Source organism: Thunnus maccoyii, chromosome 20 (assembly GCF_910596095.1).
Source record: "Thunnus maccoyii chromosome 20, fThuMac1.1, whole genome shotgun sequence".
Taxonomy (NCBI): Eukaryota; Metazoa; Chordata; class Actinopteri; order Scombriformes; family Scombridae; genus Thunnus; species Thunnus maccoyii.
The window spans coordinates 3702433-3727914 of record NC_056552.1 but is presented as its reverse complement, the minus strand read 5'-3'; the positions used below and the strand labels follow the sequence as shown (position 1 = coordinate 3727914).

Below are 25482 nucleotides of genomic sequence, written 5' to 3'. Positions count from 1 at the left end.
AGAGAGGGGACGTAAACAGCCCCCCCTGAGCCCGGACACACACACACACACACACACACACACACACACACACAGAGCCCCAGTGTATGTGGAGGGCCCCCCCCCCCCCCCCTCCGGGTCTGTCCCGTTCATTTAAAGGTGGCGGGCGTCGTTTGCGTGGAGCAGGGGGGCGAGTGCTTGGCGTGAACCCCTCAGGCGCCGAGGTCCAGCAGGCAGGCGGGAGAGGGGGATTGGTTAAGTCCAGGTAAAGTCCCGCCCGCCCCCCCCCCCCCCCCCCTACAAAGGCCTGCTCCCCTCTCAAGTGGGAGTTTAAAGCTGGTGCACGATGCTGTCCGTGTGGTTGACTGAAACGGCGCCGCCGTCCTGACGCAGCCGCTGCCACTGGAACGTCGTGCTGAGGGAACCCAGCTCGTCCTCCTCGTTCTCCTGCTCCTTCGCAAACTCCATGAACACCTGGAGGACGAAGACGCAGAGGAGGAGGAGATGACGGACGTTAATATTATTTGAGAAAAAAAAAAGAAATAAAGTTCAAATAAACAATGACAATACATATAAACAATATCGTTCATTCTGCAGATTGATTTTCCAATTAATCAATTAATCATTTCAGTCTGACTGGTTAATTTAAAATAGTGATAATTAAAGCTGGTAATTATTGATCATTTTTAAATGATCTATTTTTAATAAAGTCCAGGAAGAAAAAAAAATGTTGAATTTAACCACTTTACTTTTTATTATTTATTTATTTTTTATTTTATCCGTCTTCACTTTATCAACGATATTCTTGCCGTCTGCTACTCATCTTCTCACTCTGCGCTGTTTCTGTTTTTGTGTCACATGTCGATGGTTCTGTTCAATGATTGGCTGTTTGCGCTCCATCATCAACAGATGTTAACAGGCGTCACTTATTACTGACACTCTCCTCTGTTTATTCATATACACATATTTGTCCTTTGTGTTAAAAACCAAAAGGACATTCAGACAAAAATATCAAATTTCAATCACAAGGCCTCACGTACCAGCGATAAGACACTTTGTCAATAGCGATAAAGAAAATTGCTCGATACAAACCCAACACATGCTCCTTGGTTCATAAACATCCATAAAAAATACTGATCATCATATTATTATTCTTTGTTCCTTGTCTTTGTTTTTAAAGGATAATCTAAGTGTTGGAACTACAGTTCCCACAATGATTTGGAGGAGATATATATATATATATATATATAACAGGAAGTATAATGTTGCCATGGATTCAGTGAGTCAGCTGTGGGCTACATGTTGGGTTTTCTTTTCGCTTATATTTGTTTACATTTTGGCAAACTGGTGGCATTAAGAAGTATGCTGACTCAGCGATTAGCAGATCCTGTTTGCACTGGATCACTTTCATACTGAAGTTTAGCGTCTTTGCTTAGAAATGATTAACTGACTTTTCATTCACTTGATAGTTTCAACACTACATTTTACTTTAGTACTTGTTAACTGTACTTAATTATAATCAGAATAACATCTGTTTGAACGTGTGGAGTGTCTTCTAACCGTCATACCTGCTCTAACGTCGACTGGGAGAAGTTGTACTCCTCAAAGTTGAAGGTTTGCTTGGCTGCAAATAAACAAAAGAAGATAAATTGCAAGAAGAATTTATTGAATGACTCAGTAAATATGTTCCAGATGTGTATAAGTGTGTGTGTGTGTGTGAGATCAGGTGTGACTCACCACTCTCTAACTGGGAGAAAGACTTGGCCAGTGATTTGACATCCTCCATGGGAATCTTATAAACCATCAGAGTAGCAAAACTGCACAGAAAGTGAACAGAATAAGATGCAATGAATAATGAACGAGGAATTACACGTTACAAAAATGATTCATCGCAATTAATCACAGCAAACTGTTTGATTAATTAGTTGTTTTTTTTTAACTGGTTGACAGCCCGAATGCTTATACAGGAGTCAGGTGGTGTGATCTTCGTCCTCTAAACGACACAGAGCAGACGATACCGTCGGGTCGTGTCTCACCTCTCCTGTCTGGCGGCGTGAGGGAAGATTCGGAGGATCTCTTTATGCAGCAGCGCCACCTGCTGGAGCCCCGTCAACTCCTCCCTGAGCTTCACCTCCAAACTGTAACCTCGACCGTATTTCCCTTTTAAATGCTGGATGGATCCGATACATCTGACGGAGGAAACAGACGGATGATTAACGGTATTAACAGACGTCTGTTCTTTCAGAATAAAAGCACAGCTGCGAGCGCAAACCTCAGCTGGCCGGACACCATGATAGCGACGCGGTCGCACACGGCCTCGGCCTCCTCCATGTAGTGCGTGGTGAGGACGGCGCCCCGCTGACGGTTCTTGAAGGCGGCGCGTATGGCTCTCCTGAAGAGGAGACAGCGACGTCACAGAGAGTTTTGATAAAAGGACAAAAAACGAACTTTAACAGAAAGAACCTGTCAGAAATAATGTTAATATTAATATTATTAATCAAAAAGTCAGTGAGGTCGTGGATTATGTTGTGATTTATTTGTAATTATTTGATTTTTTTTAATCTTATTGTGTTTTAACTGCTTTAGAAAGAGCTGATGAAGTAGAGTTTATTATCCATTTCAGAACTATAACGACATTTTATCTTAACAATTGTTGAAAAGTGAAAAGACTAAAAGATGAAGGACCTTTTGTTTGAGCTTAACAGTTTAATTCACACATTAAAACACATTAGAATCTAAAACTATAAAAGGTGTTTAATCTCACCACATGCGTTGTTTAGATTTGGGGTCCATCCCCGACGACGGCTCATCCAGTAGAACAATCTGAGGATTCCCGATCATACTCAACGCAAAACACAACTGTAAAGAAACAACAACAACAGTGACGTCAAACCATATAAAACATATAACAAGGTAGAAAGAATCAAGGAACAAGAGACAAAAGAAGATTTAAATGCGTTTTCGTTGGAAAAAACTTGAATAAAGACTCCATGTAGACATGTGGACAGTTTAAATTTCCTTTACATCATATTTTCCTGGACTGTATTCTAATGAAGCCGTTGTTAGTGGGCGGATATATCAGGATATTTGGTAAATTGGGGTTCTGTTTTAATACAGAAGCTCTCACATCTGTTAAATGTGAAATACACTTCGAATTGGAGAGTTATAAACCAAAATGTTACTGTCAGGAGGGGAAACTTAAGGGCCAGTTGACGTATACAGACAGAGAGTATACATCAGATGTGTGAGTGAATAAAAGGTTTACATACAATTTAAAAAAAGAGTAAACGTGTTCTCACCTTCCTCTTCAGTCCTGCTGACAGACTCTTTGCTTGTTTGTTCAGATGATCCTTCAGCTCCAGAGCGTTCACCACACTGACGATAAAAACATGTCAGCAGCTGTTACATGAAGCATTTTACTCTGATAAATAATCATTACAAAAGGAAAGATATCCTGTTATATTTTAAAGAGGTTGGATGAAGGTAAAACTTTTAGAATATACAGTATAAACATAATTAGGACGATTATTTTGACTGACATTGCAATTGTGATATGATTTGTGATATTAGAGGGAATTATTAGTTAATTATTATCATAGTAATTTCTACATCATTATTCTCATTTTCATTGAAAAACATTAAAATGACTCTGATGTGATTTTTGCAGGAATCTGTAACAAACAAAGATGTTTTCTTAAGTCTGTAGAAGAGACAATATTTCATTTTAAAAGCTATTTTAACACATTTCACCTTCAACAAATATTACATCAGGCCATATTGCGATTTCGATAACATTTTGATTAATTGTTCAACCCTAAAAATAATATAATAATTTGTCACATGACACCTACAACAACAACAACAAAGCTTTGCTCTTTGTGCTGACTGTGTGTAAACAATAAAATACTGTGAATTTAACAACTTTCAAGGAAAAACATGGTCGTCTGTTCACGTTCCTGCTTTCATCCAATCACACGCTGAATATTTTACCTCCACTGGATGTCGTATTTTACTTCATATATGTGAAAAAGCTCCTGGCTCATCTGACGGGTGAACGGTGTGTGACTCAGACGTACCGTTTGATGATACCCGGTACGTCCTGTCCTCTCAGGCCCTTGATGGCGGCGTAGATCTCCAGGTGTTCCTGCAGAGTGATCCGGGGCCACAGAGGGTTCACCTGCGGACAGTAGCCAACGTGCTCCAGCGGGTTGTCTGTCGATCGAAACTCTGTGCTGTAATCTCCCATCAGCACCTGGACAGAGAAAAACAGCTGATCAGTCAACTACAGTGATGACAAAGTTATGTTCCCCATTCATCAATGTTACTGGTTATTTCTACAATGTATGGATATTAGGTTGAACTTTGACTTTTACAGTTAACAATCAAAAACAGAAGATTAACTGGCAACTAATCTGATGATCAATTAATCTTTCATCAAGTGTTTTTTCTAATAAAAAATGACAAAAACTAGGTTTGCATTGTATTGTTTCAGACAATTAAAATGCAAAAAAATGTTAGTTGCAGCCTTAAAGTGAAGGAAAAATCATAAATAAGTAGTGAGAGAACAATCCTAAATATAAAGCTGCAACGATTAGTCAATCGACGTAAAAAATCGTCAACTATTTTGATGATCAAATAATCATTTTAGTAATTTTTTAAGCAAAAACACCAAATATTTTCTGGTTCCAGATTCTCAAATATGACAATTTGCTGTTTTTCTTCGTCATATATGACAGTGAATTGAATATCTGAAGGTTTTGGACCAAAACAAGACATCTGAAGACGGAAATTATAACATTTTATAACAACATTTTTCACTATTTTCTCACATTTTATATTTCACGATTCAGTTATTAATCGAGAAAATAACTGGCAGATTAATCAGTAATGAAATACCAATTAATCTGTATATATAAATATATAGGATATATATGTCATCTGGTTTCTCTATTACATCAGTTCAAAGCAGAATCATTCATCTTTCAGTTGATTCTCTCTGCTAGTAAAACCTGAAATATCAGTGTAATAACTTCTGCCATGACACTGTAATAAGTAATAAAATACACTTAAATAAATACTTTTTAGCTGAAGATAAATTCATCCTCAAAGTTAAATGAGTGAAAGTGCTGATTGAGGATCAATATTTCACAGCTTCGTTCTGATCCATACTGTACCTGTCCTGCAGTGGGGTCAGTGTCACCTGACAGCATGTGCATGATGGTGCTCTTTCCTGCTCCGTTGGGCCCCAACAGTCCGAGAACCTCACCTGAAGACACAACAGCTGAGTTTTTACTAAAAACTATTGAGTTCTCAGTTCAAACATATTTACGTCATTTAATGAGCATTACTTGACAAAAAACAAAAAGGTACCTTTACGAACACAGAAAGAGATGTTCTTTGTGGCCACTTTCCTCGTCTTGTTGAGAGAAAAACCTTCTCTTCTGCCTTTGTACTGTTTCCTCAGGTTACTCACGACCACCATCGGCTTCTAAAAGGACAGAAAAACATGAAGAAGATAAAAAAACATAACCAAGTACTCCATAAAATAGTTTTCAGTCATAAATCGCCTCATATGTGGATCACAGACTGAGTCCTCCGCTGAAACATCACTGACCTCCTCACAGGACTGGCAGCTGAGAGCCTCCTTCACTCTGGCCTTCTCCATCTGTACATCCTCATCCTCGTTCAGTCCTTCCTCTGGGTTCCTCTCCACTTTAGGCTTCGACTTGGATGAGATCCTGTGAAGGTTTAAAAAGAAAACATCGAGGTTGGCTCCCATCTGTAACATTTGACTTTAAGTCCCCTTATTTCACATTTATAAGCAGTATAAATGTTTGATAAACATTTATAACACACTATAATGTAGTTATAAGCTGATATGAGGACATTTTAAGCGTTTGTCAGCAATTATAACGTCTCCTATGAAGACATATTTTATATTTTTACAACTGTGTTTTACTATATTTTCCATTTATTATCTGTTTATGCAGCAGCAAACACTTATGGAGTTACAGTTGTTGAAAAAAACATTAATAAACACTTATATCTGCTTATAAATACATTATAGTGTCTTATAAACCACTTAACTGTTCATATTCTGCTTATAAATGCTAAATAGGAAAACTTAACGTGTTGCCTCTTCCATCATTATCACATGAACTTTCTCAATTCAGACTAAAAAGCTGCACTGTTCATGTGAAACACAACCAATAAACCTCAATGTTCAAAGACTAAATTCCAGTAATCTGATCATCACCTGCAGAACTGATCGTTTTTCATCGTCCTCCCTCCGTAACGGATCTCCAGCCAGCGGAGCAGGAAGAGCAGCACGATGCACTGGAGATAAGGCTGAGCACAGAAACACACATGTATATTATAACTGAACACACACAGGTCTCTATATTCTGTAAGTTTCAATGTTTTAGACACTTTATTTTAAATCAGATACATACAGCTACGACTGCAATGAGCAGGTTCTTCCACAAGAAGTTCTCCTCATACAGAGACGGGAGAAACGTCGCCTGGAGCAAAGAACAAATATAAGTGAGGTTATTCCTGTTTCTTGTCTTCCAAAATTTACCTGAAGAGTCCAAAGAAAACATCCTGAAACATTTAAATTCTGTCCACACAACAGGCTCCCTCATCTGCCACATGTTTGTTATTGTTTACTTGCAAAAAGCACATCAAGGTAACTCTATGCTGAATTGTGGGAATCGGAGCGTGGACAGCCGACCAAAATATCTCACAAGCCAGAAATAGAACTGATTGCCTGAGAGCCAAATCAAGTGTAGTGACCTCAAACTGCATGTGAAATATCTAGGGCTGTAGTCTCTAGACTGGTCGATTAGTTGGTCATATGCTCTCGTCCGACCAAATTCTCATTGGTCGAATAATCTCCGTGTTACTTTCATTAGGAGAAAAGTGCGACATCAATAGCTTTCCAGGAGTAATCCATTATTTCCTGCGGCGGGAGGGACAGACTAACACATCACCTGTGAAAACGGGGGTATTCAAAACACCCCCGTTGTTTTCACAACTTTGAACTCGCCCGACCTAATGGAGACTGCTGGGTCTAACTGTACTCAACGTTTACTGAACGTTTACTGAATCAGTGTTTCTCCTATAATTATAACAACAAGAACTCCCAACAGGCCAAAACATTTTTTTAATGTCAAAAACAACGCCAAATATCCATTCATTCGGAAATCAGTAGTGTTTGGGAGTCTCTGTGCAGCGCTGCTCCGGTACCTCCGTGTCGTTGCCTGGGAAACTATTGGTAGAGTAGGAATACGTCATTGCGTAGTACGTTTGCTTAGCGAGCGGGAACGAATGAGCGGCAGGAAAGTGACGGTGGATGCGAGCGGAGAAGAGGAAAAGGTTAGCGGTAAGTTGTCAGTCTAGCAGTAAATGTACAGTACAGACTCCAGTGTAACAGTTTATAAATGCTAAAAAGTCAAGTCTGTTGTTTCCCCAAGTGCTGGAGAAGTGAAGGGGGTTAGCTCCAAAGTTAGCAACAATGGGTTAGCCTAACCGACGCGGAGAAATGTGTGACTGCAGAGTTCACTGTGCACTCTGTCCCGTTACATCCAACCGCCCCGCGACTGATCGGTTAGTAGAAGATAATGTACGATTTCAGTCAACCAAGATTGTCTTTGGTTGACTACAGCCCTAGAAATAACAACTGATCTGGCAGAAATCTGGGGTTAAAAATCGGGTTAAATCAGGCGTACAGTGTACAAAAAGGTAACCCCCGGTTGAGCTCCTACCTTGGTGATGCAGTTGAGGCAGCCCATGAGAGGGTACAGAGGGTTGAAGAAACACAAGGCGTTGTGCAGGTTTCTGGTCAGTCCGGGGTTGTCGTTCACAAACGACAGCTGGACCACCGACGCCGACACCACGCACACCTGAGATATGAGTCAAAACCATTTAACGTGGCTCTGATAACGAGCAGCTGGAGCTCTTTCAGGATCACATGTGCGCGCACGTATGACATTAGATACATATAATTACAGTTTAAAAAATGTATTTTCTTTTAGATATCGTGATCATAGCGTCCTGTCTCACCATCATGGAGATGACAGAGAAGAAATCCCTGTTGCTCTGGACTCGAGCGAAGCCGAAAGAGAACACGTAAGTGAAGAGGATCATAGCTGGACCGAAACCAACAGTACACAGCACCTAAGAGAGGAAGAGGAGACGTCTTACAAAAGGTTTACAATACATTAAGTATTATGTATTTGATATTACCATGTTTTTTTAAGGCTAATTTGGGTGTTTTGCCCCATATCTGTTGCCTTAAAAGTTAAATCTAAATATGTGAAAAAAGGTGGAACGGTGGTCACATCAAGTATGGAAACATTCAGGACATCTACTTCTCACCCTTCATTATGTATGCATACAAGGAGAGGAAGGAACGGCTATATTCTTCGTCTTATTTCAGTTCTATCTACGTTTGTGTGTATGTGTTTGTAAAGCATTAAATATAATAAAGCAGCGGTACGGACCACAGCAGTGAGGTTACTGGAGTTGAGCAGGTTTCCAGTGTGGAAAGAGAAGAGGATGATGTTCATACAGGACAGGATGAGGTAGTAAAAGGGGATGTCCACTGCCGCCTGACCGCACCAGTACGCTGACGGCACCAGACCAGAGATACGCAGCGTAGAGCGACACTTGATCTGAAGAGAGAATTACGACAAAAAACAAGCAAAAATACAAGTCAACATATACGGTAAGTTAATGTATCTGACATCTATTATCACAATGCCTTGCTTGACAGATGAAATAATCGCTTAAATCATAATCAGTGGGAGAAAGTGATTACCTCTCTGTCCCGGGTGTGGTCCATGGCGAAATAGGCCGGCATCCCAGCTGCCAGCATCCCCAGTATGATGGCCTCTATGTAGACCAGCGCGTACGACGTGGCGTCCGGGATTTGCTGAAGGATTATCACCGTGGAAACGTTTAATATCTTTAAATGGCAGGAAGGAAACAGGGAAGAAGGAAACAAATACTCACATAATCAAAGGGTTTGGTCCACGTTCGGATGTGTCCGGAACCGTTCAGACCTCTTAGAAGAGCGTTGCTTAGTATGTTGACAGCCATAGGTAAGGAGTGGACCGTGGTGCTGTTGAACGCAACGCTGTATCTGAAACCCTGTTAACGAGACAGAAAGGTGAACTCCACTCCATTGAAATTAAAAAAAAAAAAAAAAGCTCTCAGTTAAGAGGACTCAGCAGCCCTCAAACAAAGAGCTCTTCATCTGCAACAGTAGGTGGAGGTGATGCCCACATCTGATGCTCATCATCAAAATACCCAATATCAAAAAAAGTACAAATTCAATCTGTCCCGATATGAAAAATGACCTTGCTGGATCCTGTTACGTTGATGGCAGCGCTGTGAGGAGCTGCGGCCATGTAGTCGCCCTGTTTCATCATTTCCACCTTGATGTCCTGAGACTCCAGGTTGTGGATGAAGTCGGAAATATCAGAGCCTGTCGGGAGAAAGGAGAACATTCAGAGGATAAATCATCGAGGAAGAGGAGGAGGGTTAGAGTTTCACCCGTGGGACACTTTGTTGTAATTTACAAGTTGTGCAGCAGTCACAATATTTACAGCATGCAGCACTTCCTGACGGAGAGGTAATCTGAGGTCTCGCCGAGAGAACAACCTGCAACATCATTTAATACAACGTCTACGTTTCTGTTTTGCTGCCAACATCCGGATGCAAAAATATCAGCTTGTTTCCTCTGGTCATGAAATCGTACACTTAAGAAAATCTCCCGTGGACTCACCTGACGAGTTCTGGACCAGGAGGCTGGTGGTGTATCTCCGGGGTGCCTGGTTCCTTTTGAGGAGGTAAATGGGCAGGAACTGACGGTCCGGCGAGTGAATCTGGATGTTTCCCGTTGCCAGAGACAGGACGAGCACGGCGGCGACAAACACCAGGAACAAGGCCAGACTGCGAGAGAAGGTGACGGGATGTTCAGATCAGATCAAAAACACAAAACCGTGAACACAATAAAAACACAGCAAGACTTTTATACTGTGAAAGAAAACATGTCGGTGAAGAAATCCTGCTCCTAGACTAGTTGAACTCTTGAAACTGTTTCTATCTGAAGGCTGCTTGCTGACCTCTGGGGTTAGCTAGAGATATCTTTGTCTTAAGCCTACTGTTTCAGAGACTGTGTGGATCATGAGGTACCTAGACGAGCTAAAGTCGAAGGATGTCCATGTTTGAAGTTATTGATTGACCATGAGGTCTCTGTTAGTGTCCGTTTAGGGACCAGACTGGTTTTAGCTTTGCTTCTGGAGAGGTATAAAGCTGTCTAGTTTGGGTTCACAATCTTTAGAGAAAGGGCCAGCTAAACAACATGCTTTCTCTCCAAAAATACAAGATGATTGTATTTTTATTTGGACATTTGTATAATTATTACTGATGGTGTGATGGACTGTACAGTGTCTACAACTGCTTCAACAAAGTTTAATGCTTTCTTTATGTGCCTCTTTCTGAAGACAGTTCATAAAGTCTCACTGTTCAAATCAAAGCTAGTTTCTTATCAATGCAAGGTACTCTTGCTCTCTACAATCTCTACGTCTTGTCCTCTAACAGTACTTTGGGGAGATGGAAATACTGTTTTCCAGGAATCAATGACCTAACTTTGGTTTTTGGGAATGTTCAATCTGAGAAAGACATCATCAGGCCGATGTGATGACTCATTTCTATGAAGCAGGCTGACAACAACTGTGTCATCTGTCCTTGAGCTGACTCCTACAATGGTGTAGAGGATGAACCGTAGCGGGGACTGCCTCTTTTTTTTTTTTTTTTTTTCCTCTGAACACTCACGTATAAATGAAGGCCTTCCTCTCCCTGCGCATGTTGAGCATGTGCAGCCAGGCCACGGCGCTGAACTGCTGTCGCCACAGAGCGTGACCCGACACCACATCTGACTTGCTGTCCGAGAACGTCAGCAGCCGCTGGTCCGTGTCGTCCTGAGAGAAGTTGTCGGATTCATCCTCCGTCTGCTCCCGATTGAACACGCTGTAGTCTGCAGACATGAGACGAACACAGAAAATACTCGTTTAGACGAATGCAATGAAAGAAATGTAACAATTAGCATTAATTGCTGCTCTCACCAGCTTGGTCCACTTCAGCTTCTGCCTCCAAACGGAGAAAAACATCCTCCAGTGTCGTCATGGAAACCCCATAGTTGATAATTCCCAGATTAGGTTGACAGTCGAGCTCAGAGAACAAGCCTAGGAAAGGAAAATTAGTCATTACCTGCTGCTGTTCCACTGCTGTTGCAGCCAAAGCTGAGTCAGAATTGACTTGCAGTAATTATTTTAGCATTTGTCTGGGTTTGCTTCACTATGTGGGGACGATACAGACGGTAACAAGGACGGAAATCAGAGGAAACTATGCAAATGAATCTTTTTTTTTCTGGGCAGTTGTCTGTGTGGAACAATAAAACAAACTGAGATGGGAAATATTCTCTGTGATCTGACCTGAAAAAGTGTCCATGCTCTCAAAGGGCAGAGTGAAGGTCAACTCTGCCTCGTGTTGCCGAGCCAACTTCGCTTTGGGAACGTGCCTCTCAACCAATGACGTGATCTGCTCAGCTTCACATTCCTCATTGATAGACATTCTGTGAGGGAGGAAAACATCTAGTTAAATTAAGAGCTTTATGTGGTTAAGGCACAGGTTGTAAGGATGCAGGCAGCTATCATACATCAGACTATCTATATCTATAAAAAACATCCACTAGGGGGCCACGAAGGTTGCAGCAATAAAATGCAGCAGAAAAGCAGAATCTACTGGCCTGAGATGATATCCGACACCACACTTGATCTTGAGATACAAGGAAGAGCCGACACATTTCAGCTGTCCTTGAGAAATCACAGCTTTGCGATCTGGAGATAAGGAGATAAAATACAACTTTATCTGTCTTTAACCGGAACAACAGATCCAGCACAGATTCTGTAACTGCAGCTAAAAATAAACCCAAGTCTTCATAGTGCAACTATGAGTAGTTAAAAGTCTAACTTTCCTCAGATGCTGACATGCAGCAAACAGCAGAATTTAAAAGATGAGGACTTTAGTGAAACTTGCATCTCTTACAAACATTGTATGTAATTCTAATCAATTATTTACACAATTTAAGTCTAATTAATTCTGACTTTTAAAAAGGGATTAAAAGAGAGAGACTCTTAGTTTCCAAACTGGGATGATATGTGTCTAATGGTTTTGGTGCCTGTGGGTCTGTGCGTGTTATGTAAGAGGAAGCGTTGGTACCAGCGAGGATGTCGGCTTCGTCCATGTAGTGTGTGCTGAGCACAGTGACCCTGCCGGCTCTGCGGTTCTTCAGCAGCGACCAGACCTGATGTCTGGAGCAGGGGTCCATGCCTGCCGTGGGCTCGTCCAAGAGCAGGATCTAACACAACAACCACCAACATGTGACCCGGTATACCCACACAAACTATATGAGAACTGGTCTGTCAGAAGCTGCGGGTACCTTGGGATCTCCTAGAATGGCGATGCCCACGGACAGCTTCCTCTTCTGGCCTCCGCTCAGATTCTTGGCCTGAGCAGTCATGATCTTCTCCAAGTCCAGATCCTTCAGCACTTTGGAAACCTATCAGAGAGTCAAACATCAGACTGATAACTCAAGAAGACGCCTGCTCAACAAGTACTTACATACTTTTATTCAAAACGCTTAACAAAATAGGCCTTTAAACTGGAGTAAAATAATGTAATTAATGTTTGATTATGTTGTTGAATGAGCTTCTGTTATATCTGATCATATAAAATTCCTGTTTTCCAAGTTGTATTCACTGCTTTGAACTTGTAATTAACCAGTTGACATCCATTTCTCCGATATCAGTCAACGAGAAACGTGGTTTCCATAATTGGGTTAGAGGATCAGGTAGATTTCTCTTGGGGAGCGGCTATTTCTCTGCCATGTATATGTGTAACCGGGTTTCTAATTGGTTTTTTATGACTACACAGATGCATAACAGTCGACTGCAAACTGAGAAAGCACAGCAGAGCAGCTGGATGATAAATAAATCCTCTGAAAGTTCGACTGAAACCAAAACTAAACACAAAGCAGCATCTAGAAGTTTAAACAAATCTGCTTCCACCAGTGAACACTGACTATTTGTTTAATGCACACACTTTCATGCTGTGAAAAAAAGAAAGCTCTGCTCTGTCACAAATGCAGTTTAAACCAGTTGGCACACTTACAAAATAAAGATGGCGGTAGGAGAGACATCTGGTTACTGATCTGTTGCATGTATACGCAGATTTACAGTATCAAAGGGCCTCATTTATAAAACCGTGTGTAGTATCCGAACCGAAAGTATACGTGCAAACGAAAAGCCAAAAATAGCGTGGCCAAGAGATAATCTAATAACACATGAATGCATGGATTTTTCCCTTTATAAATCCAACTTGAAAATGTGCAAACATGGATGAACCTCATATCCCACCTCCTATGCTACCACAATTAACCTTAAATGATCAATAAAAAAGCTCTCATCAATACTGATGTCATACATGTCGTTCCTGCAGAGAACAGCAGCGTCTGAGAGGCTCACAGCTGCAGCAGCTGTTGATGCAGTCGGTGCAACAAATGAAACAATGACACAGAGACATGGAGGAAGATGCCAAGAAGAGCATTGCTGCACACGTGCACATTTAAAATATGTTAGCGCTCTGTTCTGCAATTCTTAAAGTTATCTGATGTCATCTTGGAGTTCTACAACTGATAGTTTCATCAGTTCGTTAAAGTAGTTGAGGTGAGAAGGAATCGGTATATTCACACGGAAAATTGGGGAAAGACGAGCCAGACTTTACAGAATCCCTCCATCTTCCGCATCCTGACTGCATCCTGCCCGCATCCTGACATCATCCCGCCACTATCCTGACCGCATCCTGCCACCATCCTGACCGCATCCTGACATCATCCCGCCACTATCCCGACCGCATCCTGCCACCATCCTGACCGCATCCTGACATCATCCTGCCACCATTCTGACCGCTTCCTGACATCATGCCGCCACTATCCTGACCGCATCCTGACATCATCCCACCACTATCCTGACCGCATCCTGCCACCATCCTGCCACCATCCTGACATCATCCTGACATCATCCTGACATCATCCTGACCTCTCAGCATCACTATACACCACACAGCCTGGCCGTCTACTCTGCGCTCTGGGGGTTGGGGATGTGATGGTGAGACGGCGCATTGCACTCAATATTTAATTAATTGTTCAATAATAAATCACAGATGCAATAAGTTAAGATTTCAGTCGGCTTATATCTTTTTAAAATTGAAAGGGTTCACCACAAACACAAGCACTAGTAAAACTGCTGACTTGAAAGTTTATGATAAGGTGGATCTATGGATATAACTTTTATATTAAGTGAAATTAAATGTGTGAGAGGATTATTATACAATCGGGCTTCAATTCACCACCTCACCATCTGCGTCGCCCCCTCGCCTGTCCCCCAAACACTCGTACGCACGAGTCAGAGCTTCGGTACAGGCATGACGTGACGTATATATCTTTCAATCCTTGTTTTGTGCATAGCAACAGTTACAAATGAGGCCCCTGGTTACATAAGTGCATGTAAACACGTTCCCCCATTACCCACATAACCCGGTTTCCCTGAGTAACCTGGTTACATAAGTGCATGTAAACACGTTCCCCCATTACCCACATAACCCGGTTTCCCTGAGTAACCTGGTTACATAAGTGCATGTAAACACGCTGAATGTTTCTAACATTATGTGAAAGTGAAAAAAAAAACTTCATATCAGACACAAATCCTCCCGGACGAATCCCACCAGACGCTCTTTTGCAGGCGTTTAGAGCAGCGCCGCCGTCACATTACCTCAGCATCGATGTCTGCCGGCGGGATCCCTTTGATGGCGGCAAATATCTTCAGGTGCTCCTCCACGGTGAGCACATCAAAGATGATGTTGAACTGGGGGCAAATTCCCACCAGCTGTTTCATTTCCGACCCGTCTGCAATCTCTGCCACAGGGGAGCCGTAGATGGTAGCCGAGCCGTTGGTGGGCGGGCAGATGCCGCACAGGATGTTCATGAGAGTGGATTTTCCCGCCCCGCTGTGTCCCAGCAGAGCCGTGATCTGACCCTCGTAGATGTCAAACGTCAAGCCTGGAAGAGGGGAGGTAAAGACAGATGAGGGACAACATCATGAAGAGCAAATCTGAGGATCACAGCGTTACAGTGCAGATCATTCGGGCTTCAACTGACAATTATTTCCATTATTGATTAATCTGTAATATAAAATAATAATATAAAATGCCAGAAAATAGTGAAAAATGTTGAACACTGTTTCCCAAAACCCAAGATGCAACCGAAAATGTACTACAGCTTTAACAAATGACTATGAAATGTTGAAAAAATAGTGAAAATGGCAACGTTTTGACTGACTAACAGTCTAACATGTTAATATATTAAATACATGAGAAGGAAAAACAAGCAAATCTTTACATTTGAGGACCTGGAACCATCAGATACTTGGCATTTTTACTTGAAAAAAAAAGATTAAACAATTAACAAAATAGTTTCCGATTAATTAAGATGTTTTTTAAGAAGCTGGAACCAGAGAATTGAGCATTTTTTCCTAATCAGATGACTCAAAACGATGAATTGATCATCAAAATAGTTGCTGCAGCTCTATGTATCACCATACCTCACACAGAATATTTATCTGTTACTCAGAAAATGAAGATTAACATTAGAACACAGACACAGTCAGCCTGAAGAATATATTGTTTCAGCAATGACATGCTAATGTAGGCATGTGCAAATTACCACCTGCCATAGGTTTCTATAGAAACCATTTAGATGCTTAATAAACCCCAATAAGCAGTCTATTTTCTCTTATAACTATCATGCTGTAGTCTGATTATATTACATTTGTATTATGTTTTTTTGCCTGAATAAATGGAGCAACAGATGTTAAAAGCTGCACATGTGAACTGATGTTATTAAAGCAGAACTTGTGTGAAGTGTTATTTTTTCAGCTCTACTTCAGTCGCTGGACACATTGTGAAGAGCAGCAGGTTCACATTATACAATACATATCTGAGACGCCTCTGACCCTGAAATGAGCCGATCCAGTTGAAGTGTTCAATGACTCACCTCTCAGAGCCTCCACCACGTTGTCCTTCTCTTTGTACACTTTGCAGATGTTGTTGATGCTGCCAGAGATGGATAAATAAAAAACTGAAATGAGAGAGGTGTAAACACAGAAGCAGCTCTCAGGTTATAGCCTGGTCCCGCTGGCTCTCCTCAACCAATCAGACAGCAGTGTTTGGCGGCAAACCAGGATCAGATCTAGGCTGCGTTTCTAACCGAGTCTGACACTGATTTCCTCAATCAAAGGGCTCATCCTCTGAATGCATACTTTAAATTTAGATCATTTATGCTAAAACTGCATTAAAATGTGAATTGAACACCCTGAGCGATGCTGCTGCATTAGATCAAACTGTAGCGACCCAAACAACACAAAACAGAACTCTTCATCCAGCTGACACTCAGATGCAAGTTCAGACTTTTACCGGATGGCCTCTTTCCCTCTGAACTCGGGTGAGACGGGCTCGACGGACTCGTCCCCGCCGGGTGTGCCGTTCACCTCCGTGTCGTACACCGAGCTCACTTCAACGTAGCGCTTTCTGCGTTTGGACCAATAGGACGGCTTCAGGAAGTACAACAAGGACCTCCTCATTCCAAACTCACCTGCGAGTCAGACAAAATGGAATTGGCATTAGACATAACAACAACAACAACAATAATAATAATAACAATAATAATAAGTGAAAATTAAAGTGATTCCACAGGGAAACTGCTGCAGAAATCAGCTAATCTATTGATTATTTTGTCATTTTTCTCAATAAAATTACTCAAAACAAATAAAAATACTTGCAAATTAATTTCCTATCAACCGACTAATTGATTAATTGACAAATCATCGCAGCTTTCAATTATATTCAGCTATACTGTGTGTTTGCGTGTGTGTGTGTGTACATACCTGGCAGCACCTGGTCCAGGTAGACAGCCAACAGAAGGTAGAGGATGCAGTCCACAACCAGCATGAGCAGGGGCACGTAGAGAGGATGAGGGCCGTTAGCCAGAGAGGAGAACACAGCACCGTCTCCCTGAGCCTCCAGGTAAACCACCTGAAATATGTATGAACACACATTTACAGCCGCGGTTATAAACCTCCACTCTCTGTGTTATTATCTGGTAACTGCATGGCTCCTAATAGATCAATCTTAGCTTATTATTGTTAAACCTGCAGTTATTTATTTCCCATCACCTTGTAAAGCTGATGTAACATGTTAGTTGTTTATTTACACACATATAGACAGAGAGCAACATTAGGATTAATCTGGAGTTGTAGCTCCGGTCTTCACATACATGTGAAGGAAAAAGCAGCTTGATGTTTCTTCACCAGCTGGTGGCTAATTCTGTCTGTCTGCTGCTGGGCAGGTGATGTACAGTGAGTTTATTAGAGCAGAAAACAGCTGCCTGCTGCATCAGGAAACTAGTATGAAAGCAGTGAGACTGAAACCAAAAGAGTACACTAGTGGGCCGTAAAAAAAAACAAAAAACAAAACAGTGACATGAATTTTTAACTTCATTGGTTTTCACAACATCTAGCTAAAGGACTGCAGCTGAAAGCCAGCTGGCTAAAACTGGCACATTTACAGAAATGTTCATTGCAGTGTCTTTATAAATTAATAAATAAAAAAGGAATGACGACCCAGCAAATGACTTGGGCTTTGTCGACTTTCTGGGGAAAACCTGTTCGGTGGATTAGGAGAGATGATGCAGCTCTCACATCTAGGAATATATGGCTGAGTTTATTAAACCAAAATCATGACAGCCAGGAGGCAGAGCTGCACAACTACGCACTTCTCTTCACTTCCATCAGAGCAGTTATCCACCTAAAACCACATAGAAACCGCGTCTGCCTCCTGGAGGATTTCTCTCTGTGCTTGTCTTGTTAGACACCGTTGACCATCACATCCTTTTACAGAGACCGGAACATTTAATTAGCATTAAAGGAAGTGCATTAAGCTGGTTTAAATCCCATTTACCAGATCGATCTCAGTTTGTACACGTTAATGATGAATCCTCCATGCACACAAAAGTTAGACACGCAGTTCCAATTTACGTTGCTATGCAGATGATACCCAATTATATTTAATCAATGAAGCCAATCAGTTAACTAAACTCCAAGCATACCTTAAGGACATAAAGACCTGGATAACCTGCAATTTTCTACCACTAAACTCAGACAAAACTTAAGTTATCGTGTTTGGCCCTAAACACATTAGAAACTCTTTATCTAACGATAAAGCTACTCTGGATGGCATCACCCTGGCCTCCAGCTCCACCATAAGGCATCTGGGAGTTATCTTTGATCAGGAGATGTCCTTTAACTCACACATAAAACAAATCTCAAGGACTGCCTTTATTCACTTACTTAATATTGCAAAAATCAGACACATCCTGTCTCAAAAAGATGCAGAAAAACTAGTCCATGCATGTGTTTCCTCTAGGCTGGATTACTGCAATTCTTCATTATCAGGCTTCACCAACAAGTCTCTAAAGACTCTCCAGTTGGTCCAGAATGCAGCTGCATGTGTACTGACAAAAACTAGGAAAAGAGATCATATTTCTCCCATTTTAGCTTCTCTGAACTGGCTTCCTGTAAAATCCAGAATAGAATTTAAAATCCTTCTCCTCATCTACAACGCCCTTAATGGTCAGGCACCATCATAACTTTATGAGCTCATAGTACCCCATTATCCCACTAGAACACTGCGCTCCCAGAACACAGGTTTACTGGTGGTTCCTAGAGTTTCCTAAAGTAGAACCTTTAGCTATCAGGCTCCTCTCCTGTGGGAACCATCTTCCATTTTAATAGTAGGCTTAAAACTTTGCTTTTGGGTAAAGCTTATAGTTAGGGCCAGCTCAGGCTTGCCTTGGACCAGCCCCTAGTTATGCTGGTCCTCCTCTCCCTCTCCATCTGTACACATTCAAGTCCCATTAATACATGTTACTAACTTGGCTTCTCTCTTTCTCTCCGTCTTTCTCTCTCACTCCTTCCCTCCCCCCCAACCGGTCCAGGCAGATGGCCGCCCACCTAGAGTCCGGTTCTGCTCAAGCTTTCTTCCCGTTAATGGGGGAGTTTTTCCTTGCCGCTGTCGCCATATGCTTGCTCATGGGGGGGAATGCTGGGTCTCTGTAAATTGAAGATTATGGTCTTGACCTGCTCTACATGAAAAGTGTCATGAGATAACTGTTGTTGTGATGTACATGTAGTCATTTGATTCCTTGTTAATATGAAAAAAAAAGATTATGCGGCATTGGACTAGTGGAACTTGGTGCTTGTGTATTTGTCACCTGTGCAATCCCGATTGAGAAGGCGCTGGGGGAGAGCAGACAGAGGAGCCAGACCAGTGGCTGCGGGAAGTCCTTCATCAGCACGGTGAACAGCGACAGGCAGCCGAACACCACCGTCAGCATGGAGCCCACCGTGCTGGCAAACTTGGGCTTCTTAAATAACGGAGTCAGCATGAAGGAGAAAAAGATCTGAGAAGCAAAGATGGAAAGAAGGCAGAAAGAAAGACAGGAAGAAGGGAAAGAAATCAGGATTTTGACTCAACAATGGTGTTAAAATATTACTGGTTTATTTTGCTGTTTCCATGGCAATCACTGGAAAGCTAATGTATTCCCATGTGGCACAGGAATTATGAATGATGCAGCGTAGAACAAACAAAGCTTATCCTGCTTTTTAAAATCGCCTTACGAGAACACAAATGTTTCTTCAGTAGAAAGCAGCTTAAATGAAAAAAAACTGTTCACAGTGAGGTCTGAGGATTATCCAGAATAACAGATATATTGTTTCTGGAAATACATGTTGATGTTGAAATGATAAAATAGTCATTTTGAGCGTCACAAACAAAATCATATTCGTCTGCAGAGACAGAAATATCTGCATGAATAGATACGACTAGACATGTTTATTTCCCCTCTGCAGCAGATCTACTCACAGATGATATTCCATAGAGGAAGATGAGGAAAAAGATGACAAAGAAGTCGCTGTTAGGGAACAGGGCCGTGTACGTAGCGATGATGGACATCAGGATGGACATGGTGGTCACCAGAGCGGCATACAGGAGGCCCCACGACAACCTGTTGCATAAAACGCAATCATATAAACACAGAAAGCAGGATTTCACAGGTTATCTTCATAGAAACGAAACCTTCTTCCCCCCCCCTCACCAGAAGGAGGTGTCGTAGAGCCCCATCATGGTCATGGTGTCTTTGAGGCGGTGTTCCTTCTCAGCTGCCACGTTGACGATGAGGAAAGTGACGAAGGGTGTGAAAGCCAGAACCAGGTAGATGGAGATGAGGGCGTGCGGGAATTTCTGCACCTCCACGGAGCCCGGCTGACCCATCATCACCACCTTCAGGTCCATCTCGCTCCACACCGAGCGCTTCGTCTGCATCTGCACGCAACGGATGGACCATTTTTCAACACTTTAAGCTGCGTCACAGATATATTTTCTTTGTTATATAATAAGTGATCCTGAACAACACACTCAGTGCATCCCTTCTTTAGGGTCAAGTAGGCTTCACCCCTGTTGAAAATCCTTCACATCTCTGGCTTTTCTCACCTGGATGATGGCGGCATCGATCAGAGACTGGAGGCGGATGAAGCCGGAGTACCAGTAATTAGCCGCTCTGCAGTTCACCGAGCTGGCGAAGCAGTTGGCTGGAAGAGAACAAGCAGCACGACGACAAGATGAGAAACACTTCACATGTCAGCTCTAGTTGGTGAATCCATTTACATCTAAAATAAAAGTACGGTACAACTTAACCCAAACTCACTAACACCTGATTCAGACTGATTTGGACTTTATTCCTTACAAGATCCTCTTAAGAAATATCAGCATGAATAAAATGCAACCTCCGGGATATCATATGATTCCACAAATTTACAGGAACAACGAGTTTCCAGTCCAGTTTTTTAGATTAGCTACTTAAGAACATTAACAGACTTGTCTTGGAGCATCTCCAGCATTGTCATGGTTGTGTACCTACTTCGTCAGGAGCGATTACTAACCTCTCTATCAAAAGCCTGATAGCATTGTGCACAGAAGGCTTTATCTTTATTTATAGATCCTGGTGGTCTACGTGAAAAAGGCTCTTGTCGACTGCTTACTGAGGACAATACGGAAGGCCGGCTCCAGTCTCAGCGATTATAAACCTTTTTCTTTTCCACAATAACAAAGACTAACTGGACTTCCTGATTTGGTAGAAACAGTGATTCATGAATCCATCATTAAATGTGTGTGAAATGTCTTAACTGTGTTTTTACAGACTATTTTCAATCTAGCACTAAACTACTTTCAAAAAGGAAGTATGTAGCACATGTGGTTTCGCTGGTGGCAAAAAAAAAACCCAAAACCATTTCAAATTTAATCTTTAAAAATATAGAAAATATTAGTATACATAAAAGAGGCACAGTTAATGAAATAGAATAAAAAATCACCGATGGATTCTGTGTAATCGCTGGGAAGGGGCAGCTGGTTGTACGGGAAGCGCAGCCTATAAGACGTGGCAGAGCTGTCCATGAACACAACGCCGACGTAGCTGGACGGCTCGTACAGGCTGGCGTTCTCCAGGTCCTCCTCGCTGGCAAACATCTCCAGATGATCCTGCATGTCTGAAAACATGAGGAGGAGGATAAAAGTGCTATAAATAACCATTTCTCACAGATCAACAACAGGGATGTCTTGTGCTGTAGGTGTGAATTTAATGTACGAGATGTTCTCAGGCACTTACGCATCTCTTGGGCCACCTCCTCCATGATGTGGTTGGTGATGTTAGTGATTGGTGTGTATCCCAGGCCTTTGAAGAAGTGGTCGTCCCGCTCCAGCTCCATGGTGCTGATGCCTCCATAATAAACGTGAGGGTTCAGGGTGCTGATGAGTATCAGCAGACCCAGCAGCAGCAGAGGTAAGATCAGTTCCTGTACACACAAACACACATGATCTACCATAGCTCAAATCTTGCTCTAGGTTATTCCCACAAAACACAGTTAATAAAAACTATTTATGCTACTTTTTCATTCATCTTTTTCCACTCGCTTAATTCTGTTTGGACTCTTTTGGTATCTAATCAAAGCTTGTGGCCTTATCTGAGGGGCTAGATCATGAATCATCTCTTATTTTACTTCCTACTGATAAAATTTCAGTACTGTCAAACCTCAGGACAAACCACAGCAACCATTCTTTCTCCCTTCCCTCCAAAACATAAACAACATGTTACTGAGCTTGACCTTGAGCAGCACGGTAAATTGAAACCATAAATTGGGAGCCAATGCCATGTCAGGAGCTAATCTCAGAGCCGATCTGTCTTTAAAAACAGCTTCAGAGCAAGAAATATGTCAGGACTTGTGTTTGACACAGTTGCACCAGGAAAACCTGATCAGGGACTGTAAGACAAGATCCACGCCTACAGATATTTGGATTAGCTGAACTAAAATCTAATTTAGTAAATATTTTGTCCCTCAAACAAATGATTTGAGGTTTTCCTTAAAATGGTATTCTTTCCAGGTCCTCCAGCACACTGAATAAAAGGATTCATTTGATTCCTGGTAAATGGGGGGGAATGGTTATCCTGGGCTTAAGCAACCAGTTGGCATCTCTGGTATGAAGTAAACAAGCTGTATTATTCACACTGCAGCTCAGGGAAACCCTGAACTTTCCTTACTGCTGGTAAGAAAGCTGCAGGAAGTCCCCCAGAGCTACCCTTCCGACGAAAAGTTGATACATGGAGACATTAAAAATGCATCGGTGCAACTTAAAGCCAAATAAAAAATGCATGGTCCAACAAAGAAGAAATGGAAAAGGGGGACACGGTGCGAGCTATCTTGTTTGTTTAATCCCTAAAAAATCTAATTTTTTACGCTGCATGTGAATTAAAGATTACTTCACCAAGGACAAAAGGTTTGGTGTTGTTCGTTTTTTTTGGTTGCACCGGAGCAGCTTCAGGTTTACTGACTCGCAGCACACAGGCGTGACAACACGACCACATTAGAAGACTTATTCACTGCAGCTGAAACTCTGCAGCAACCACAGAGAACGCTCTCTCACACAGAAACACACAGATCGTGGACCATGACGGTCTTGAGAAGAAATATGCATGTGAGCGTGTGCTCGGTCATGGTGCATCACTAGCAAAACAAAACTTTATAAATAGACACTGATTCAGTTGTCAGTTGTTGAAATATAACCAGCAGAGTGTGCAGATGTTTAACTCATCATCTATCATCTATGAATAACCTACATTAAGTTGCACACTGCACACTTGCACTGTGCACAAGGTATGTTATTGCTCCATATTTCAAACTAATTATTGACTCGGCTGCATGATAATTTGGGGAATAGAAAGGACAAATTGTCAAACACAGCAAAAGAACGAGAGGCACGAGAGATAAACCCAAACACAGCACAACTATCTTGCACCCCGAACAGATTCACTGCTGAATGTTAATCACCTGCAAACTCTGTTGCTTGGTCCTCCATTTGATAAGCAGATTCTTGTAAAGAAGACTTCTTGTTTGGTGCCAGACTCCAGCATCTCTTCTGTACACGGGCTGCATACTTCCAGCATGCCTCATCTGGATGATGTACGGACGAGAAGTCGTCTCCCTTATGCTGGCCTCAGCTGCAGGTCAAAGACAAGCCAGAGGAAATAAGACACTTCCAACCTGGACATTACTTAGTAAAGCTGCGATTATTAATCGATTGTCAGAAAAACTATTTTTTATAATTGATTAATCGTTTAGAGTCGTTTTTTAAAGAAAAAATACTAAAATTCTCTGGTTCCAGCTTCTTAGATGTGAATATTTTCTGGTTTCTTTAGTCTTCTGTGATAATAAACTGAATATCTTTGGGTCGTGGACTGTTGACATGTCTGACATTGCTGACATTTCATAGACCAAACAACTAACTGAGAAAATAATTTTACCCTCATTTTGATAGAAATAGCAACAGAAATGTGATCGTGAATCATAGACAGAGTGACAAATTACGCCATAATATATAGTATAAACTAAACTAGCTAACTGTGTATAAAGTAGTTGAAACAAGCTCCACCTCCAGCAGCTACAACAGTAACATGCTGCTCTAACACTGATGCTTCACTATTAATAATCTAATTATGTCATATATAATAATATATCAGTCAGAGGGACCAAACCACTACTTTTACTGCAATACTTTAACTACATCAAGCTCATAATACTTGTGTACTTTTACTGTACGAGGATTTTTCCTGCAGGATTTCACTTGTAATGGAGTATTTTTACACTGCTGTATTGATATTTTAACTTAAGTAAAGGATCTGAATACTTCTTCCACCACTTGTAGTTAACTGATAAGGTCTTTCGTTTCCATGCATGTCTAAAAAGGTGGAAAATGATGATTTAAAACTACCTCAGTTAGAGAGGCAGCATGGTTTGGTTTTTCTCATCTTCTCAGTGAGTCATCGGCTGCTTCAGAGCAGCTCACACCGGAGCGAGGCTGCGCTTCACCGGCTGCAGTGTTGACACCTGGCTGCATTATCACCATAACCGTAAAGCGGCTTTTAGTCAAATGTACCACAAACAAAAACCTACCTGTCACATCAGCATTTAACCAGTTATCAAACAGCTAGCTGACCTTAGCCTCCGTAATAACGCGAACCTGGTATGTTGGCAAGATTAACAAAATTGTTGGTTTTAATGCGAAAAGCGTAGTCTGACACTTACTGGAAATTAGAGAAAAATGTAGCCATTTAACACACAAAAAAGGGAGACTGGAAAGTGTAACCGCCTGAAATAAGACGCTAACCGCCAGCGCGAGTCAAGCTAGCAAGCTGCAGCAACACAGCCGATATCTCTGAGGGAAAAAACACACATGCATTGAAAAAAGCATTCCTTTAACATACTCACGTATGAAATACATTAAGGCATATCTTTCCACAAATTGTGAATTAGCGGCCTTACATTACAGATGTTATTTTATGTCATGTAACCTCCCGAGAAAGGAGCTCCCTTGTTTCCTAGAACGTCGCTACTTCCTCCTGTCAAATGCATGTCCCACAAAAATGTGACGTCGACCAATCAGATCTGGCCCACGTGTTAATGACAACGGTTTGCACCAATCAGAGAGTCTCTAAATAATTTTTATTGACCTATTACAAACAGAGAATATCAATATGCAGCATAAACTGAACACACGCCACTTTCTGGATGATTTAACTTAAATTATAAAATTAAATTTAAAGATCCCCTCCAGACATGTTTTAAGACACATTAAAATACGCTGCTTTGAATAATAATTTGTGTCTGATGGGTTTTTTTTCCCACAAACTAGTACCTAATTAGAAATTCTTAAAATTAC

General features: G+C 41.6%; 1 protein-coding gene across 5 annotated transcripts; it reads right to left on the bottom strand.

Moving 5' to 3' along the window:
• Positions 1 to 280: 280 nt before the first annotated feature.
• abca5 (ATP-binding cassette, sub-family A (ABC1), member 5) lies at positions 281 to 25399 on the bottom strand. 5 transcript variants are annotated; one of them, XM_042396636.1, is made up of 39 exons: positions 25086 to 25399; positions 24535 to 24978; positions 23595 to 23764; positions 21878 to 22064; positions 21585 to 21758; positions 20707 to 20804; positions 20312 to 20538; positions 20080 to 20221; positions 19430 to 19618; positions 17046 to 17193; positions 16576 to 16753; positions 16157 to 16215; positions 14877 to 15163; positions 12488 to 12607; positions 12268 to 12406; positions 11795 to 11885; positions 11481 to 11620; positions 11112 to 11231; positions 10822 to 11023; positions 9770 to 9936; positions 9342 to 9469; positions 8995 to 9132; positions 8801 to 8914; positions 8484 to 8654; positions 8044 to 8157; positions 7746 to 7883; positions 6432 to 6500; positions 6236 to 6327; positions 5594 to 5717; positions 5350 to 5467; positions 5154 to 5245; positions 4056 to 4231; positions 3279 to 3354; positions 2744 to 2838; positions 2252 to 2371; positions 2016 to 2168; positions 1717 to 1796; positions 1548 to 1603; positions 281 to 453 (listed from the first exon to the last, which is right to left on the bottom strand). In XM_042396636.1, the coding sequence occupies exons 3-39, from the start codon at positions 23715 to 23717 to the stop codon at positions 310 to 312; spliced, it is 4989 nt and encodes a 1662-aa protein (XP_042252570.1). In that variant the 5' UTR covers positions 23718 to 23764; positions 24535 to 24978; positions 25086 to 25399; the 3' UTR covers positions 281 to 309. The 5 variants fall into 5 exon arrangements, with proteins under 5 accessions (XP_042252570.1, XP_042252568.1, XP_042252569.1 ...); XM_042396634.1 differs by having other exon boundaries at positions 24535 to 25399; XM_042396635.1 differs by having other exon boundaries at positions 24849 to 25399.
• Between the last annotated feature and the right edge of the window lie 83 nt (positions 25400 to 25482).